This window comes from Frieseomelitta varia, unplaced genomic scaffold, assembly GCF_011392965.1.
Source record: "Frieseomelitta varia isolate USP_RPSP 00005682 unplaced genomic scaffold, Fvar_1.2 scaffold_865, whole genome shotgun sequence".
Taxonomy (NCBI): domain Eukaryota; kingdom Metazoa; phylum Arthropoda; class Insecta; order Hymenoptera; family Apidae; genus Frieseomelitta; species Frieseomelitta varia.
In genome coordinates, this window is record NW_025110662.1 from 77,284 (window position 1) to 98,601 (window position 21,318).

Sequence of the window (21,318 nt, forward strand, 5' to 3'; positions counted from 1 at the left end):
GGTTAGACATAAATGTCTGTTCATATCGAACGTGGTACAAGTTAGCACGGCTTCTCGATTTATGGCTCGACGAGTCGTTCATGGAGTTATTCAACAAGGTATTCGCCAAGTTTTACGCCCTTTCTGGTTGAATCTATACGGTACGATAAGAAGACCGTTCGGGTTTGCTGTTATGCTGAGTATTAATGATATCAAGTCTGAGAAAACACTTGACTTTTGAACGACACGATGATATTTATTTTATTAATAAGTATTAATAACAATAATGTTGATAGTTGTACTATCTATTAATAGTATTAAATATTATTTAAAATTATTGCCAGTAATAATATTTAATAGTTAAGTTAGACACAGCAGATGATAAATAGTTTCTGTCTATAACGTAATATTAATGATATCAAGTCTGAGAAAACACTTGATTCTTAAACGATGATATTTATTTAATTAATAAGTATTAATACCTGTTATTAATAACAATAATGTTGATAGTTGTACCATCTATTAATAGTATTAAATATTATTTAAAATTATAGTATTAAATATTATTTAAAATTATTGCCAGTAATATTTAATAGTTAAGTTAGACACAGCAGATGATAAATAATTTCTATCTATAACGTAGTATTAATGATATCAAGTCTGAGAAAACACTTGATTCTTAAACGATGATATTTATTTAATTAATAAGTATTAACCTGTTATTAATAACAATAATGCTAATAGTTGTACCATCTATTAATAGTATTAAATATTATTTAAAATTATAGTATTAAATATTATTTAAAATTATTGCCAGTAATATTTAATAGTTAAGTTAGACACAGCAGATGATAAATAATTTCTATCTATAACGTAGTATTAATGATATCAAGTCTGAGAAAACACTTGATTCTTAAACGATGATATTTATTTAATTAATAAGTATTAACCTGTTATTAATAACAATAATGCTAATAGTTGTACCATCTATTAATAGTATTAAATATTATTTAAAATTATAGTATTAAATATTATTTAAAATTATTGCCAGTAATAATATTTAATAGTTAAGTTAGACACAACAGATGATAAATAGCTTCTGTCTATAACGTAATATTAATGATATCAAATCTGAGAAAACACTTGATTCTTAAACGATGATATTTATTTAATTAATAAGTATTAATACCTGTTATTAATAACAACAATATTAATAGTTGTACCATCTATTAATGGAATTAAATATTATTTAAAATTATTGCCAGTAATAATATTTAATAGTTAAGTTAGACACAGCAGATGATAAATAGCTTCTGTCTATAACGTAGTATTAATGATATCAAGTCTGAGAAACCACTTGATTCTTAAACGATGATATTTATTTAATTAATAAGTATTAATACCTGTTATTAATAAAAACAATGTTAATAGTTGTACCATCTATTAATGAAATTAAATATTATTTAAAATTATTGCCAGTAATAATATTTAATAGTCAAGTTAGACACAGCAGATGATAAATAACTTCTATCTATGACTGTTTACTCATTATCTTCGAAATTTAATTCTACCGAAAGTTTAGTAAATATTCAATAGCGATAAAATGATATTGTATAATCCATTTGTTTAAAGTCATTTTGAAAAAAACATGATTCTGCCAAATTCTGATGAATCATTTAAATAACGCGAAAGAGAGATGAAAAGGAACACCGAGGGGAAAATGTTTGTAGACAATTTCATGGTGACAATAATAATATTTCTCCACTGTCATGCAGCGAATTTGTTAGCCTTCGTCACTTCGTTAGTTTCATTGCCACTTCGTTCATTTATGTGTGACCAGTTTGAAACATAATCGCAGTAGAAACACAATCATCGAGAACAATTTGCCAGAGGATGAAACAGTCTGTTTCACTTTGAATTGCTTACTTACGGTGCTAATTTGCAAATTGAGTGTGTTCTTACGATAATTACGTTGGTTATGTTTCAATTCTCTTCAGCTTTTCAATTTTAGCTTTGTACTTTTATTGAATAATTATTGTTTAATATTTACACAATATTTTAATATCGAATATCTAAATATAGTATATATAGTGTGTAATATTATATGGTAGTGCCATATATTTAATATGTAAAAGTAATAATATGTTTGGTGATATATGATAATAAGTTGAAGAAAATAAGAAGTATCATATAAAATAAGAAATTTTATTTCCTATTTTATATGTCATTTTGATAAAACTGTGAGACGCAAATTGCAATTTAGATATAGCGATATTATACTCATCATCTCCTTTGATGATACGCCAGCTACAAATTCAAATTTTAATGTCGTCTTCGGGTATTATCCGTTGAATATAGTGCAGTTTCTGTTAGCGAAAGAGGTTCTTTGAAACGTCATGTCTCATAATCCTCTTAACTGACAAATTTAATCAAAGAATTCTATAAATTCCTTTAAATTCGTAATACATGTAATATACCACGCACACTTAAATAGATATTTCTGTAATATTCAGACATAGAGTTGGGCAAAAATTTGGAAAAACAAAATTTCAAATTACTATTTAAAATATTAAACACCACGCGATTTAAATAAAGTGGAACAATTTCGGCAAATAAACTATTTTTATTTTAATAATCCGAAATATAAAATAAAATATTTTGATCTTACATTGTAACAATTATACAGATACAAGAGTATGATAATAGTCGTAGAAATAAATAGAATAACAACGTATACATAACAAATATATATATATAAAATTTATAACCTGAAGTATATAAAATGAAAAACGCCCGATAATGTATCGTTGCAGTGGAACAATGATTTTAGTGAAATATTCGAAATTGAAATAAATCAGATATTTCAAGACGAAGTATTCCAAGTATTCTCAAATGAAATATTTTTAATTAGAAAAAAGTTTTCAAATACCATTTTAATGGTAAGTTCCTTATAATTACGTATCATTTATGCTCACGAACGTGCAACAATTATGCATCTTTCGATAGAAACTAATGGCTTCATTGTCATTAATCTGACCACCTTAAAATAAACTCACAAACAAATAACAATATTCTAAAAATATATATATATATATTTCCCGTCTCCGAAGTTGCGCGCGTTTTCAATTTCAAGTGGAACAAATTATTTACCATTTCAAATGATATTCTAGTCCAATCCTTGGCTGAACATAATCCTTGGCTGTACAAACGCAATAATCGATCGGAATAAGAGTGAATCGTAAGAATGCAATCCACCCGCGGATCCTAATTAATGAAATAAAGCGTCTTTCTCAGGTCTAGTGTTAGCTCTATTCATTCTATTCGAGAAGGCCTTGAGAACTTGGCTGAGCAAGGCTAGGACAAGGTGGACGAAAAGGGCACGCGTTAGCAAACGACACACACTTGGCTCAAGCTCGACGCGATGAATAAGGTTGATGGTTGGCTGAAACGAGCGGCTGAACTTCTACCCCCTGCAAGGAATTACCGTTGCTCTTAGAGGCTGGGGCATTTAATGCTACGCCCGGCATAACACCTCCTTGTCCTGCCGCTTTCTATCCAATTCTCTTTAACCTTCGTGGCAGGAAATAGAATGGAAAAGGCGCCGTCGACTTCGACCGCCTCTCTCTCTCTCTCTCTCGGATCCTCTCTATCAAGCGAAAACGATCCTTTCGCTCCTTTTGGTCGAAACGTTGCGTTGCTTTCGACTGTGCTACCAATCTGGCCAATTTTGGAAATATTGAATTCGAGCCATTCACGATTCTCAATATTTCGCGCGTCTTGAAATAAAAATCGAGCAGTTCGAACGTGATTGTATTGATAATTGATTATGTGATATATTATACATTGTGTATGTAATATAAAATATAATATATGTTGATGTAGTATAATATTGTATTATATAATAATAATACATATTATAACCATTCACAATTTTCGATGCTTTACTTTTAAATGAAATCGAAGAATTTGAACTTTGAAATTTAGTTAACTATATTAATGTGTTGCACACATGCATATTAATAATGAGGACATCACAGCCTCTAAATAATAGTGAATTAGAGCCATTCATAATTTTCAATGTTTCAAATACGAAAATACAAGATTTAATTACAAGTTTTGTCAACCATATTACTACCGTAATATACTAACTTAGTAGAATAGAAAATGTTTCAAATACGAAAATACAAAATTTAATTAATATACTAATTTAATAAAATAGAAAATAAATATTTTTAGATCATTTTAAAACCTTGTATCCAACAAAATCTTCGCTTTTCTCGTCAATAGAAAATGTTATGGTTGCCGGCGCATCAACCAATTCCATCACCTCAAATTGCATTAAACGAAGATACAAACAAAGTGTCCAAATATAAAAATTCCAATTCATTGTCCTCCATGAATCACTCGAATTTTATCGCCGACAGGGAACACTCGCAATTTGTGTGGGGAGAATTTTCCGGAAAACAAACCTGTCAAGTACTCAGCCCCTGATAGGCTGAACGATAATCAAAAATAAGTCTAAGTATTTCTTATCGGACGCGAGAAGTTTCATGGTCGAAACAACGAGACGTCTTTCTTTAACGAGGACTGATAAGAAGCTTACGAGGGAAGATATAGAAAAGGGGATTGTATCTGCATCCTTGTGACTAGGTAAAAAAAAAAGTTAAACTGACAAACAACTAGTTTGCGAATGTTAAAGATATACGAGATATAAAGATACATATATGTATAATTACATGACATCTGATATACAGATTGTTCTAAATATCATAGAAATTGATTTTCATTTAACGATAATAGATTTAATTCATTTGTCTCAGTAAGAATTAATTTCATTATGTATCCAGTGTCATTTCTCATATCTCACGTCGCATAAATCTAGAAAGAAAGAATCATTGCGCGATTGATGAAACTCTGTTAATAAATTGATATAAGTGTCTTTCTGTTTGCTATTATTAAAATCTTTCATTCCATAACGATCGTCATAAACACGTGGAAATATCCATTCTCTTATAACAGTTGTGTTTTATATGAAACAATTAAAGCTAGTATTTTAATCAGCGCTTTTCTCTATTCGACGCTATTCTCTTAATTGCATTGTTCAGAGTCGCGGTCCTACAAGAACAAAGAAAAAAAAAAAAGAAGAAAAAGAAAATAGCGTCGCCATTGTGGATTAAAATGATATTCAACAATAAAACCAAACAGAAGAATGCAATTCAGAGCACGAGCGAAATTGAAACAAAGAAACGCTATTTAATTATATTCTATGTAATTATATATTCGATCTGAGTTATATTTTACAAAAATATAAATTTTGTAAAATTATATTTTACAAGGAAGAAAATTAACATGGCGTTCAACAACGAAATCAAATAGAAGAACTAAATTAAGATTAGACTAATAGGTTAATAGATTAATTAGATTAATAATATATTCCCAAAATTGTATTATATTTGTTTTTAAATTATATTTTTTCACAATTGTGTTCTATAATTCTATAAAAAAAATATAATTTAAAAACAAATATAAAATATAGAAATATAAGAAAACATAATTCTGTAAAAAAAAAAAAAAAAAAAAAAAAAAAAAAAAAAAAAAAAAAAAAATTAAAAACAAAAAAAAAAAAAAAAAAAAAAAAAAAAAAAAATTCTGTAAAAAAAAAAAAAAAAAAAAAGAAAAGTAAACGAATTAAAACGATATTTCATAACGAGGAATCATGAACCGGAAGAATGAAATTTGAAGCATGAACGAAACTGAAATAAATGAAACAAAAGAAGCAGCAGCAGCAGCTGTCGTTCAACTTCGTCTGTTCTCGCGTGCGACGCATTGATAAATTTCTCGAGCATCGGAAGCTGCAAGCTAGTTTTATTGCTTCGTTTGGCCGGAAATCGTCCAATCCCCCATAGACGTTTCCTGTTGCGCGAAAGACAAATGCACGGCGCGTTATTATCGTTCTGTCCACGTTCGAGATTGGCTCGCACGTGCAGAAAGGAGGAGAAGAAAAAAAAAAAAAAAGAGAGCGAAGGAAATCGGAGCGAAAAAACTCCGGGAATTCGAATGTACGTTTCCTCCTTTCCTGTTTCCTGTTTTCCCTCTTTTCGCGGAGAATTTCCGCGAGAATTGCAGCGCCTTGTTGGAAACTCGTAGAGAAAATTCGACGAGAAAAGATGAAAATTGCTTTCGCATAACGCGTTGAGGAATGTACAAAGAGACAATTCGAAGGTAAATAGTAGTAAATCGAGGGGTAGTGTGAATCTGAACGTAGTATACAGGGTGTCCCATTTGAAACGCAATTATCTCGTTAAATGTTTCAATTAAAATTATTCGTTGTAGAAGCAAATATTCTTTCGAGTAAAACTTATTTTGTTTTGTCGTTTGGTGGTCACAAATTTTGTCTAGGATGTGCTTTCGAGGTAATTTTTCTTCTTTTTTTTTTTTTTTAATGAAATGTATCGTGCTTCAGCGTAGTCCTCCATGACAAAATTCATTAATTTATGTTCTGTTAATAATAATAACTCTAAAGAGAAATAATAATATCTCTAAAAGAAGAAACACGAGCCATTCACTAATTGCTCAGTTTTATACGTACAAGCTGAGATATTAAAAATACCTCAATATTCACAATAAGAATCATTTATTTACATAGAAAATTGTACTAATGTGTAGAATATACAAGTATGTGTAAATATCAAGAGCAAATAAGATCGTTGTCATCATCTGATCAGTCAATCAGTAGAATATCTCGATCATTAATCTGTATTAATATATAGAACATATGCACGTAGGATATAATAACTATAACTTCGATATAATCAGCTGGTCAGTCAATCGGTAGAATATCACCAATCTGTAATAACATGTAGAATATACATATGTGAGAATATACGTACTCGAGTATTTTAAGTATCAAGTGCTGATTACTCATCGTTTCTGTAATTAACTTGTCGGCCAATCAGTGGAATATGTCAGTCAGTAACCAGACCAGTCTCTCAACAGATTCGCATCAACTGACTCGTGTAATTTGTAATAACCAGACTCATAATATGATCATTTAAAAATGATTAACTACAAAATAATTACTTTTCGTTTAGTATTTTATTTGCACTATTATTGTTTATCTTTTAAGATACTGTAATATATTATAATGAATTTTATATTATACATATTAATATTTATATAAAATTAATAATAATATTATAGAATATAATATGGTATTAATATTACTAATATTTATATTAATAATTAATAAAACTGTCTTCGTTTTCGGGGTCTTTCGAAAAATATTCACATTAAAAATATTGATCATCGTATCTTATATATATATATATATACACACATAATAGTAATGGTACTCTAATAATAATAATAGTAAATTCGTAATATTCATGTAAAATTAATAATAATATTATAGAATATAATATGGCATTCATATTTCTAATATCAATATTAATAATTAATAAAACTGTCTTCGTTTTCGGGGTCTTTCGAAAAATATTCACATTAAAAATATTGATCATCGTATCTTATATATATATATATATACACACATAATAGTAATGGTACTCTAATAATAATAATAGTAAATTCGTAATATTCATGTAAAATTAATAATAATATTATAGAATATAATATGGCATTCATATTTCTAATATCAATATTAATAATTAATAAAACTGTCTTCGTTTTCGGGGTCTTTCGAAAAATATTCACATTAAAAATATTGATCATCGTATCTTATATATATATATATATATACATAATAGTAATGGTATTCTAATAATAGTCAATTTGTTTCAATTTCAGGTAAAGCAGTACCATTCGTCGAACTGACTGTGGCACACGCTTCGGTTCTAACCATCTTGGCAATCAGCTTCGAGCGGTACTATGCGATTTGCGAGCCGCTACGAGTCGGGCAAGTACTTTCAAATTATTACTTCCAAATAGTTACAGTCGAACGACAAAGATTCAATGAACTCTATCACTTCTCGTCTATATTCAAAGTTGAAATTATCAAAATCAGCAAGTAAGATTTAATTGATCAAGGACTCTCTGGAACAAGTAAAATTTAATTGATAAAGTCTGGAGTATTTTTCTACTGCAAACTCGAAAGTCAAATTTTTTTGAATTGTGTCACAACGGGGCGAGATAAAAAATATGGAAGAAATATCTTCATACGCGTCACGCGTTCAATATGAAATATATATAAAACAGAAATATGTAACACTAACGAGTTCTCTCTTCTTTTTTTTTTTCTGTTTTACGATACCAATATCATTCACTTTCTGAAACAAACGCTGTAGAATTCAATCGACAAAACGATAACGGAACGTTCAGTTTCTCGAAACTCTATCAACGAATCAAAGTGACAGCTCTGTTTAAAAAAAAAGAAAAGAAATGAAATAAATTAAAAAAAAAAGCAGAACCACGTCTCCGTCGTTCTCTGTCTTTTGGTGAAACGTGTCCGTTGCAATCGTCCCTTTAAACTCGTTTTTGTGACATATCGTCGATCCCGCCATGTCAATCACGAATTTCGACGTGCACTTTTTTTCTTTCAAATTCTCTACCTGTATAATTCATTTCCCAGCGGCAGTATTGCGTGCTATTATTACGTGTCTCGTCATACATAGATTGCCACACTGTACTGATAATTGATATTAGATCCGTGTTTCACCAGCTGAATGTCTAAATGCTAGTCACGATTTCGTTTTCCACAATGGGAGCTCGTTTACACGAACGAATTCACGTTCTGTTATTTGAATTATTATGGTGTAACATCACGGGTATTCTTACAATTAATATAATACGTTTCTAGTGTGAGGTACAATACATTGAAATTCACTTGATGTGACATTTTCGAACATTTTCTGTTAATTTTATTAAAATTACTTTTCACAAAAGAAAAAAATATATAATAGTAATGGTAACGTCATTCAAGTTTTTCGAATTTTGTTTTAATAATTATTGTTCGATACATTATATTTAATTATTTAATTATTACAATTTTTATATAATATAAAATATATCACAATATTTTTACTGTATGAAGGCACCCGTCATTTTTACGACATCTGTACGAAGAAGATTATTGAAAGATAGTATTTCTCCATAGGTACATGTGCACGAAAGCGAAAGCGACGTTCCTTTGCTTCGTGGCGTGGATTGCTGCGGCGCTTTGCACCAGGTAAGAAAAACAAAATGAAACATCGAGCTATCGCCTCTCTGCTGGCATCATTTGTTTCTCGCTTTACTTTCTCGCTGTTGATGCATATTACATCTTTTCAATTCGCTCCTCAACTCTTCCACGCTCAATGCAAAAAAAAAAAGAAAAAAAAAAATGGTCATTCTGAAATGGAGATTCAAATACTCTCAACGATCTCAAATACTCTCATCTCCATACTCAAGCGTACGTTCAATAATTTATAAAAGTAATTTACAAACAGTTCTTATTTTTTCATTTGATGGATCGTGCTTTTACCAATTAGAAGCTCGCCTTCGCTTGCAAGATCGTGCTCCTACTATTTTGTCGGAAAGGTAGGGCCCCGTAGATCGAGATCGTCCCGCAAAGAGTAGTTTACGATTTTAATTTTCAAGTTAATTCCCGAGGAGTGTAAACAACGCGTTAAAGTTCCGTGAGCAACAAATTAAACACCGCGGCGCCAGTGTGAGCCTGGAAACTGTAGTGAATCACGTACTTAGTTTTATGTCGTGCACCAGCTACGCAGGCAATATCGTTCGTCTCGTTAAACACGGCCGCGTTGTTCTACGTCGCTACGTTTGATATTTCCTTTTTTTTTTTTTATTTATCTTTTCTTTTTTCTCTCTTTGTTTCCTTTTTTTTTTTTTTTTTTTTTTTTTTTTTTTTTTTTTTTTTTTTTTTTTTTTTTTTTTTTTTTTTTTTTTGTTAATACTTGTCCACGGTAGTTTATTTTAACGACAGATGCGTTTAATTAAGCTCGACGAGGATTTTTCTACAGATGATCATTGAAATATGGGAATGTGACGTTGAAACATCAGAATTAATAGGCAAGAAGGGAATGTTTCAACATTTGTTTGACGGCTTTGTTCAGAGACGAAATTTTAACAAGTTTTCAAGTGATATTGAGAGAGTGATTTGTAGGATGTGTCAGTGAATCGCGACATGCGTGAGAGAATGTAAACTTTATATGGAACTGTTAAAGGATATTCTTTTAAATTATTACGTTTAGCTAATATTGCTATAAAAATATTGTCTTACAACTATTATCTTTGACTTGCATTAAATGATATTCTTTATAAGCTATTTTTTTTTTTTTTTTTTTGTGTAGTATCAAAAATATATTTCTATTAAATACTCTTATTTTAGACGATATTCTTTTTGAACTATTATTAAATCGTTTTCATCATTTTGTAACTTTTATAAAAATACAAGTATGTATAATATTATAATACATGTTATATAATTACAATATATAATGTTGTAACGCATAATATTATAACATTATATTATAATAATATTTAAACTACTACCACAAAATATCTGAAAAACACACCGAGGCAAATCTTTTATCGCCACATTGTTCAGTAGCTTGCATTAAAGAAAATAATAGCTCTGATTAACTATTTTTAAGAGTAGCATCTTTTACCGGTGAAATATGGCTGCACAGAGGGAGGAGCACATTCCACAAGATTCCAAGGATAAATGAATTCTAAAAAGCAATTGTTTTCCTCAGTAACAACGTACAGTGGCATCAGAATAAAATAAAATATGATACTACTGATTTAGTGTTCTAAAGAATTCAATATAAAGATGATACAAAGAAATATAAAGACTGAGAGCACAAAATGTTAGTATTGCTTTAAAAATTACTCAGCAAGACCTCAAAATTTATTTATTACAAAACTATATTGTTACCAAATCCGTCAATTAATCAAGAAAGTTTAAGAGAGATATTACTTGGAATTTAAATTGAAACATTTGATTTAAAAATTTGGTAGAATTCAAGGAATTACAAAATAAAATATTTAAGAAATTATAAAATATTTTTTTAGAATGAATGATAGTTTGATAAAACTATTCAGTTCATTTTATTCTAATATGGTACTGTGATATCCACACACTGCGAGATGCAGTGTCACATAAAAAACGATAGTAATCTAAAATCATGTGCTGCACGCCCCTCGACGATATTTCCCGAGAAAATCCGGCTGTAAAACTCGATACGGAGTGGCGACGATAAGAAAGTCGCGGTGGTGACCCGCGAAATGTCAATGGTCCGGAAGACATCATTTGAAAAAGTGCTGATTTTCCTCCCGGCTGCATGAAAAACGGAGGCATATTATAAACGGAGAAACTAGGACATGGAGTGTCCAAACTCGTGATCAAGTCTAGTGGAAATTAAAAGTAAAGTTGTAAAAACTATCGTACGAGCTACATTAAATACAAGTTTCGAGTTTTACTATTATTATTACGATTATTATACTTGAACTTACCATTACGATTATTATACTTGAACTTACCATTACGATTATTATACTTGAACTTACCATTCGCCTTGCGATAAAGTTTCGAGTTTAAACTTAAAATTATTTTTAATTAGCATTAAAAACTATTCTTTTTTTAATTTTTTCATTGACTTTTGTTTATGATCATGATATTCATACTCATCTTTATGTTTCGTGGATACGTGTTACTACTTCGGATCGATTTTTGGATGCTTTCGGATATGTTATTTTATATTAAAGTAAAATATATATATATATATATATATATATATATATATATAAAATACGTATAATAATTATTCCAATACTACAAATATCTCAAACAAATATACAAGTTATCAGATTCGCGAAAAGAATCTTCGTCAGCCAATTGGAAAGAAAATGACTACGACGAAATGAAATAAGGAAAGTTTCACTGAATCTTTCATTGGCCTAATCGACTGAACTTTACAAAATTTCGAAGGTTACGAGCATGCTTCGCCTGACAGTTCATATCATTCAGTTCAACCCGAACTTCTTTAATGAACATTCGAAAGTTTCTATTAGACTGTTTGAACGTCCGGCGAAGGAAAGTTTCTTCAAACAAATGGAAAGATTTAAGTTGGTAATCGATCGGCAGTCGCTTGAGGCCCTAACGGCCATTTTGTGTAAGCAGATATTGACTGGGAAATTTTGTGCAAACTTATATTTTTATGAGTTTGGAAGCTGCAACTTGGTGATTGCTTCGCTCTTCGAATATCTCAGGCAGACTGCGAATGTTTACGTAAATCTATATTTTTACATGAAAGCAGTCAACCCATCGAGAATCAGGGAACAATTTCCCTCAATATCAATAATTTAAAATTATCATATTGATATTAATAATAAATTTATATATATATATATACAATAATATTAAATTTACCATAATCTAAAATTATGGTAAATATGACTTTTCTTTGCATTCCTCAATATCAATAATTTAAAATTATCATATTGATATTAATAATAAATTTATATATATACAATAATATTAAATTTATCATAATCTAAAATTATAGTAAATATGACTTTTCCTTGCATTCCTCAATATCAATAATTTAAAATTATCATATTGATATTAATAATAAATTTATATATATATACAATAATATTAAATTTACTATAATCTAAAATTATGGTAAATATGACTTTTCTTTGCATTCCTCAATATCAATAATTTAAAATTATCATAATGATATTAATAATAAATTTATATATATATACAATAATATTAAATTTACCATAATCTAAAATTATGGTAACTATGACTGTTCTTTGGATTTTGAAACTCAGTCGCAAAGGCGTCAAATTAATACGTTTATTTTATACCTTTGCAAGCACAACGAAAGCTCAAATAAAAATTCATTTCATCCATAATATATTCTACTTTTGACACTCTGTGCTGTGTCATTCATTTTATTTTATTTATAACGCACAAACCATTCGTGTTGTGCAGTCTATTTATAATGTAACACTCACAAGTAAGTGCGCCAACATACGCTGCCTAGTATGCATTAACAACGAGAGACAAGCACGACGGCTGAAAAATTCAATTGAAACGAGTCGTAAAGTCCACGTGACGTTTCGTTCACGTTCGAGTTGGCACGAACGAAGAGAGGCAGAGTGTTCACGGCTCGTAAAAGGAACATCGCCCGCGAACCACTGCCACGGGGGTGGGTTTTACACGTCGCTAACACTTTTTTCCTGCCGTGGATCGCAAGTGCCGCCAGGCTGCCCGCTGAATTTATGGTTGCTCGACAAACCAGCCTGTGAAAAAGCTGCCGGGGGATCGTCTTTCGTGGAAGAAAATGTCGAGGACAGATTGGTGGGAGGCGTTATGTGTCTCGGTGAGAAAGAGCAGAGCTTTCGAGAAAGGTGAAAGAGAAGGATGTCGGATGTGTTACAAGAACGAAAGTTAAATCGACATGCGTGAAATGACGAGAAGAAGCGAGATTCAGAAAATGTTGTTTGTACGTGCAAGTCCGTGACGATTCGACCACTATTTTTCAAGAAACGTTGTACAATTTTTTTGAGATTTTTGTTATTTTATTATATATATATATTTGAAAATATCTAAGTCTATCTATATCTGAAAAAAATATATATGTATATAAATTAAAGTACATTATTGGAATAAAGAGAATAGTTATTTATAGAATCGAATGAAAAATATTAAATAAGACAGAAAGAATTATTTTACTTGATAACCAAGTGATGAAATAATTTAAAGAAAAATCATCTGCTTGTTAAAATCAAGTGAACTAACGCAAAATAACACTGAATTAATTAACATGCTCTATCGTTTAAATAATCACTTCTGAAATATTTTATTCAAATAATGCCCAAGCTTGTTGCATTGTTATCACACTGTGCGAAACAGACGATTTAACTAATCAAACTAACGCGAGATTGAAACTGTTAATTGATGAGATTTTTAGAATTTTTTACTTACTGCATAAAAGCACAATTTACAAATTTATATGTATCTGGGGAAAGATTATAGATTACAAAGGTAATTGTTCTAATGGATAAAAGTTTCTGTATTGTGTTTGATTATTATTCTAAAAAACTGAATTTTTCTGATTACCAGATACTGAATTGAATTTATGAAACGAGAAAAGATATTGTAGGATAAAAGTTTCTGTATTGTGTTTGATTCTTATTCTAAAAAGCTGAATGAACTTTTCTGATTACCAGATACTGAATTGCATTTATGAAGCAAGAAAACATATTGTAGGAATGGTAATTTTGAAAGCTTCAAATTTCCTAAAACAGGAAAAAAAAGCTGAAAGTAATAGCTAAGTTTGTTCCTAAGAAATCTATCACTAAAGAGAACATAGACCAAGAGATTCTTTCTCGATCTCTAGGACTTGTAATTAAAAAAAACAAGTATCTCTCAGATAAATGGCTTGATTTCAAAGTAAATTTCAGACAGGAAATTGCCTTAATCTTTGTATAATATATACGAATAATTTCCAACGTTACAATTACAATTTTTAACCTACAAAGTGATCGAAGCGATATCAAGTTAATATCGGCAAGTACGAATTCAAGCGAGCTGAAAAATTTATAATTAAATAATCGCAAGAGAAGACAAAGATCGAAATCTTTGCGAACTAAGGTGTAAAAGCAAAAGAAAGCAAGCGTTAAATATTTCTTTTCTTTCTCCTGCCTTCGTAAATTAAACGCGAAATTTGTCTGCTGCTTTTTAGTATATAAAACAAAAAACAAAAGAAGAATTCAAAGAAAATCAATTAACAGGAGAAATTCGGAATGAAACGCAGAAAGCTGAACAAACACAAGTGAATCGCAGTTTGTCAAAATTCGTGAATGCAAGATAGATTATAGTATCGTATAATTTCGGAGGGAAAGAGCTCTTAAATAAAGCGTCAAGTGTTCGCGTGCGTTGTCCTGCGGACACAATGCCATTGATGAATCATCCGACGGACCCTCTCCGTCTGATCTATATAGAGTAATTCTACTACCGCGACGTGGCGACGTGATGTGTAGCTCCCTGAATTTACAAACAACACTTCCTTCTGCTTACCCATTGAAGAGAGAAATTTCACAAACTGTGGTTGTAATGTGATTGGCGAACATGAATTATAAGTTCCATGAAAATATTGCATTATGAATGAAATGCAAACAAACTTCAAATTGGAATAAATGGATCAACTAATAATCATTTCTTCTTCTACCAATAATTCGGATTCAATTCGTTTTTATAATAAAAGGATATAAGTCCCAAGTGGGATTTAAATTCCGCAGGAATTTTCAAATTTCAATATTTTAACATCTCGCGAGATGTTAAGTTTAAGTCTGTAAATTTTGATTCTACAAAATCGAACAGTCTGAGTTTACAGAAGTATGATTGTTAAAGATGTAAAATGGTAAGAAGGTGAAAAAGGCGTCGTAACATGAACTTCTGTTTTTATTATTTAATATAAATAAATATTATTAATAATATTAATAATATATAATATTAAATATTAAATATTATCATTAATATATAAATAAATTATCTAATAATAATAATAATATATATAAATAAATTATTTAACAATTATATATATATATATATATATATATTCAATTTCTTACATATATACACACTATATATAATACACCTGGATATTGAAAATAAATTAAAAACAGTTCACGTTTTACAAATTTTGAACAACGTTGGATTTTTTAGATAATTTTCCCTTCCTTTCTCCCTTCTTCCTCCATCAGTGTGAAAAAAGTGGACACAGCAGACCGAATTTCGCAATTACCGAAAATTGCGTCACTTTGCTCGGAGGAAATTCAATATCGCGGTTTCGTTTTTCGTGCGAAGATCGGGCCTTCGAGATTCGGTGGCAAGACAGGGGCAAAAGAGAGGAGGAAAGAAAAGAAAGCAAGGGAACACTGTGTTCGATTACGTGGGAGTGTTACCGTCTGACAACAAACTATGTATTCCCCTGTCTTTCGACACGTAATACCACTTTCAGAAGAATCAGAAGCTCCACTGCCTCCCTGAGAAAGAAATTCCACTGACGTTTCTCTCTCTCTCTTCTTCTTTCTAAAAGAAAAAAAGAAATAAAAAAGAAACAGAATCTGTTAAAATAGAGAAATTGATTGAAAGGAAAAAATCAGAAGCTCCAATGCCTCCCTGAGAAAGAAATTCCACTGACGTTTCTCTCTCTCTCTCTTCTTCTTTCTAAAAGAAAAAAAGAAATAAAAAAGAAACAGAATCTGTTAAAATAGAGAAATTGATTGAAAGGGAAAAAAAGTCAAAGAACCGTTGTCTTAATTGCCAATTTATTTAATTGAAACGTCTACCAATCGTAAGAAACGGGTTGGCCCGATTTCGCTCGATCAACGAAATTACAATTGATCATTATTACTGGTCGCGCATCAAATCAACTCGTCAAGTTATCGAATAACTCCGCTCCCAAAAACCGTGTTGGAAAAACGCTTGCGTCACACTCTCGCCAATGTCACGCTTCGATAGTTGCGAGCTCGAAGGACACGAAACAAGAAGGACGATAATCCCTTTGAATGCGCCTCACTCGTTTAAACGTAGGTGATTGGACAGTGTGTCCGGATGCCGTTGCGTTGAATCCCTTGGAAATCGCGCGAGTTCCAATCGAATCACGAGCTTCGCCGAGCTTGCAAGGCAAATCCATCGCAAACTCGACCGGTAAATGGTGTTGGACCATCGCTTTACATTTCCCCGCTCCAAGCGTCGCAGCTGAGAGTTACGGTCGCACGTCAATTTTTCGATTTGTGAACTGATTGCAGTCCCATAATCTGGGTCTCTCAGTACCAGGAGGTGGGCGTGAAGGAGAGTAAGAACGATCAAGACTCGTGGAACTATGTTCCAGTCTGTCTGACCACGGCCGACACTGGCGCGACCGTGGTGTTCTTCCTGCTTCTGGTCATCCTCTTCTACGTAGCTCCGCTGTTGGTTCTACTGGTGCTGTACACGTTCATCGTTGGACAATTGATGCCGGATTCCGGCAACGACGGCGGCTCTTACCACGCAAGAGCGAAGAAACACGCGATCACGATGTTACTGTCGGTGGTCGTCAGCTTCTTCCTCTGTCTGTCGCCGTACAGGATCCTCATTCTCTACATAGTGATCGCGCCAGTCGAACAAATCACCGCCATCGATCGCGACACGTTCTTCGCCTATCTAAACTTCAGCAGGATCATGTTTTACCTGCACAGCGCCATCGATCCGATATTGTATAATTTGATGAGTAGTAAGTTCAGAAGAGGTTTCTGGGACCTGTGCAGAATGAAGAATCACTCCGGCAGGGAACGTGGCAGGTGCAACGCAGGAGCTAGGAAAATCGATGCCGGCGAACAGGAGGAGAACTTTGTGTGACAATTCTTTACGTAATTTCACGCGACGGCGCTTGTACTTGCGTTTTCAATTAGCGCTAATTGAAGAGTGTGACCTCATTTACGGCATTGTAAATAGCTGTTTATGCAAGTATTCTTCGACGTCGAAGGGGAAATTGTATCGTTAAAATACGAATTTGCGCGCCTTTTTTTTTTATGTTACCGACCGATGGTAATGTTCTAGTTGGTCAATGGTGTAATTGAAACCGTCGACGATTAATTAAAAATAACATTCCATTGCTATTACTGTAATAAATTTGTAAATACATTTGAAAACTAATAATCCTTTAATATATGTACATGTCATACAATTTTAAACATATGTTAATTAAATAACTATAAAATATAAACTTATTATTTATCATATAAATTGTTCCATCTTAAATATTCCCGTTACTTTTAACGACACAAAAGAAGGTACATATATATATATATATATAAATTATGTAATATACATTAAACAATTCCTTCTTTCTTTCTTTAAAATAAACATAAAAAAAGATATCAAAGTAATTAGAATATCGTGAGCCAACTGTTAAAGAGAAAAACGTCTATTTTACAGCCCGATGCTGCTGATGACCACGTACGAAGAAGAAGAGACGAAGGACGGCACGTGCATTCCGACCTGCAACACGGTTGCAAACTCGTTCTGGCCGATCAGCTTCGTCCTGTTCACCATCGTCGTATTCTTCGTGATCCCGCTGTTCATCCTCGTGGTCTTGTACACGGTGATCGCGCGTCATCTAATGACAAACTCGACGATCAGCCGCGGCTCGTCGAACAACTTGCTCAAATACCGGAAGCAGGTGATGCTGATGCTCGGCACAGTGGTGTTCTGTTTCTTCTTGTGTCTGTTGCCGTTTCGAGCGCTGACGCTTTGGATCCTGGTCGTACCGATCAAGGTGATCGTCGACTTTGGCATCGAGCGTTACTTCACCCTGCTCTACTTCTGCCGGGTGATGTTCTACCTGAACTCCGCCATCAATCCAATCCTGTACAATCTGATGTCCACGAAGTTCAGGGAGGGATTCCTCAGGCTCTGCGGCCTCGGGCCCCACAGGAAGAAGAAGAAGAAAACGTCGGAGAAAACTGGCACCTGCACCACTGGCTCGACCAACTGCAGCAGCAATCATTCCGACTTCTGGAGGAGGCACAGCAGCAACAAGAGCAGCAGCGTCAAGACGCCTTCCAACAACGCCGCCGCGGAGAAACAGGTCAAAGTGCCGCTTCAGACGACGGTCGTTAGCGGAAGCGTCGCTAGGAAGAAGCAGGAGAGTTACGTTTGAAAGGATACGGCGAGACTCCAGAGGAGGATCGTTCTATAAGACTGTGATCGTTCGAATCATTCCGCGAGTATAGTCAGAGACAGAGATGCGGTGAAGTCATAAAATCGATCGAGACGATCAGGATTTAACATCTTTCGAAGATTGAAACTATTGAAATCCAGTTCTCTTCTTAAATTATACGTTTCAATGTAATTTTCATTAGTCTACAGATATACACGCATTTCGAGCAATGTTAAGCGACACAATTTCACGAGAGGCACATGTTGCCTACAATTTAATGGTTCTTTAAAGGGATTAGAATTCTTCAAAGTTTTTACAGAATACGAAAAAAAATGATAAAGTTTAAACATAGCAAATAATGGCATATTTATAAGTTAAGAAATGGAAACGAGAATCTAATATGCAATCGGCGACATTGCTTTTGAATTACTTTGTACAAGGCAATAGTCCTAAAAACATAGTTATGATCCAAGTGGCAAATATCGCCGCTTAATTCTTTAATTCGCGACTTCACCGTATATCAGTTCCACTGACTATATTATTTTAGCATCGTTCATACTCGTATGTAGATCACACATATTTTATATGTGACATTCATTTATCTGAATCTAATCTAAAGAAGTTGAAGAGAGACAGTGCAATGATTCATTTAATATTCATAAATATTATTTAGCAGTCTACTTTTACTATTTGTATCTAGCGTGTGTGTGTGTGTGTATGTATGTGTGTGATAGAGAGAAAGAGAGAGAGCTTAGAATGAAAGAGACTTAAAAATGCTTAAAAAAAATTATTCTCTGTATAAAAAATATTAATCTGCATAAGATTATGAACGATAAATTAGGATCGAATTACGGTTGCGCAGAATTTTGGAAGCTGTGATCACGAATTATGTAAATGTGTATCTTGTAAGTATTAGAACAGTTAATTGTATATAGATGGATTAAAGATAAGTTGTACAGTGTAGTAGATGAAATATGATTAATTTCTAAGTACCAAATGGATCTCAGTTTATAGCTTTACTTTAACGTATAAGATTCATCGTTTATTCGAATTGCTTCGTTCAATTCTCAATTTTCATGAATGTTCAAAATAACTGGGCTAAGTTTCTACGGATAAATTTTAAGTTCCTATAGTAGCTCGTCGAACTACGTTAACTGGCGTTGAACAATGAATATATAACGACAACTGTTACAATAATTAGAGATACTTTTAAGATATACACAGACATAGTTATTTTCCATAAAGTGTCGAAGAGATGACGAAACTAGTCTGCAAGCTTTAAATAATTATTTATTCAATTACAGTCACCGCGGAAACATGTACGTCGCTCATAAACGTAGCAATAAATGACGGATTGATTTGTGCGTTAAATCATTCCGATAGTCTTTCAAAAATTGTACAGCGTTTGATTCTTAAATGTATGAAGAACGTTTGTATTTTACTTTTACAGTAGGAATCATTTGTCACAAGAAAAGTATTGAAATATATAGGACCGAGTTGTTTAAGGAGGTTCTCATGCTATGAAAAACTTCGTTTCTCAATTGTCTGCGACAAAAGTTCGCTTTCAGTCGTTTACGAATTATATAACTGATCCTCAGCTGCGCGAGCTAATTCACAAATGGACAAATTTATTTTTATTATGCAAGATGTACGTTTCTGTAAATATTTTGTAAAATAAAGTTCAAATATTATTACCGATCTTTCGAATTGAAATGATAAAACAAATCTTCAAGTCAGAATAATAAAATGACGATAGAACACGAAACGAGGATATTTCGCGTTACGTGTGCCAATACGGTAATGTATCTCGCTTGATCCCGTAGTTTTTTAATTAAATAAGTTACCTAAATAAATACAATAATGAAAGAAAAAAAGCTAACGCGACTGGAGCTGGCTGAGTAAACTTCGTTTCACGAATATTATATCTTTAGCTAAATTATCACGTTTGACGACAAGAGAAAATGCGTGGTAGCCCTTCGATCTCATGAAATTAATCAGCGCCATTTCACCGTCCTTGATGTGGGAGAATTCAACAGAGATTGTCTGAAAATTTCGTAAATGGAAGATTAATCAAGATTCAATCATGAAATAACGAGAAGCGAGATTAAATCGAGTTTCACCTCTATGTTGATCATGTCGAAAGGAATCGTTTTCAATACTTCAAGCTCGTAGCCCTCTATGTCGAGACTGAAATAATTTACGGTGGTCACGTTAAGGGCAGCCATAAAATCTATGAACGGAAAACACTGCACTAATATATGTTCACCACTGTGGGCAACGTCAGGGGAATTCGGTAAATGTCGATCAGGGTCACGTAGGTCGTGAAGACGTCCGATATTTTTCGCCATCAAGAAGGTATCCTAAGCAAGTGTAAAAAAAAAAAAAAAAATTGTACAAGAAATATAAAATATCGTACTATAATCTGTTGCTGTAACCGAATATCTAATATAATATTATGTATATATATATATACAGGGTGTTTCATATTGTGGGACCCACTTCAGGAGCTGATTGCACGCCTAAAAATAATGAAATATGTCATATAAATATATATACTGTCTGTCTTCGTTCATGAGATATAATGAATTTTATAAACAGAGCAAACTCTAGTAAGCTAGTTTTACCAGGGATGGTATATTCAATTTTCATAATAATCATAATT

General features: G+C 32.2%; 2 protein-coding genes across 7 annotated transcripts in view; one reads left to right on the top strand and one right to left on the bottom strand.

Annotated features, from left to right (window-relative positions):
• The window catches only part of LOC122536677 (growth hormone secretagogue receptor type 1), a 64,906-nt gene extending 44,556 nt beyond the window's left edge, over positions 1–20,350 (top strand). For 5 of the 6 annotated variants that reach the window (XM_043669214.1, XM_043669209.1, XM_043669210.1 and 2 more), the window contains 3 exons: positions 7,783–7,891; positions 9,089–9,160; positions 17,933–20,350. In XM_043669214.1, coding sequence (XP_043525149.1) covers positions 7,783–7,891; positions 9,089–9,160; positions 17,933–18,656 — 905 coding nt within the window. In that variant the 3' untranslated portion in view covers positions 18,657–20,350. Of the gene's footprint in view, positions 1–7,782; positions 7,892–9,088; positions 9,161–16,764; positions 17,610–17,932 lie in introns of those variants that run through there. The other variant, XM_043669215.1, reaches the window with a different exon arrangement.
• LOC122536678 (protein Star-like) lies at positions 19,927–21,064 on the bottom strand. The gene is made up of 2 exons (XM_043669216.1): positions 20,777–21,064; positions 19,927–20,699 (listed from the first exon to the last, which is right to left on the bottom strand). Exons 1-2 carry the CDS (start codon positions 21,002–21,004, stop codon positions 20,532–20,534), a joined length of 396 nt encoding a protein of 131 aa, XP_043525151.1. The 5' UTR covers positions 21,005–21,064; the 3' UTR covers positions 19,927–20,531.
• Between the last annotated feature and the right edge of the window lie 254 nt (positions 21,065–21,318).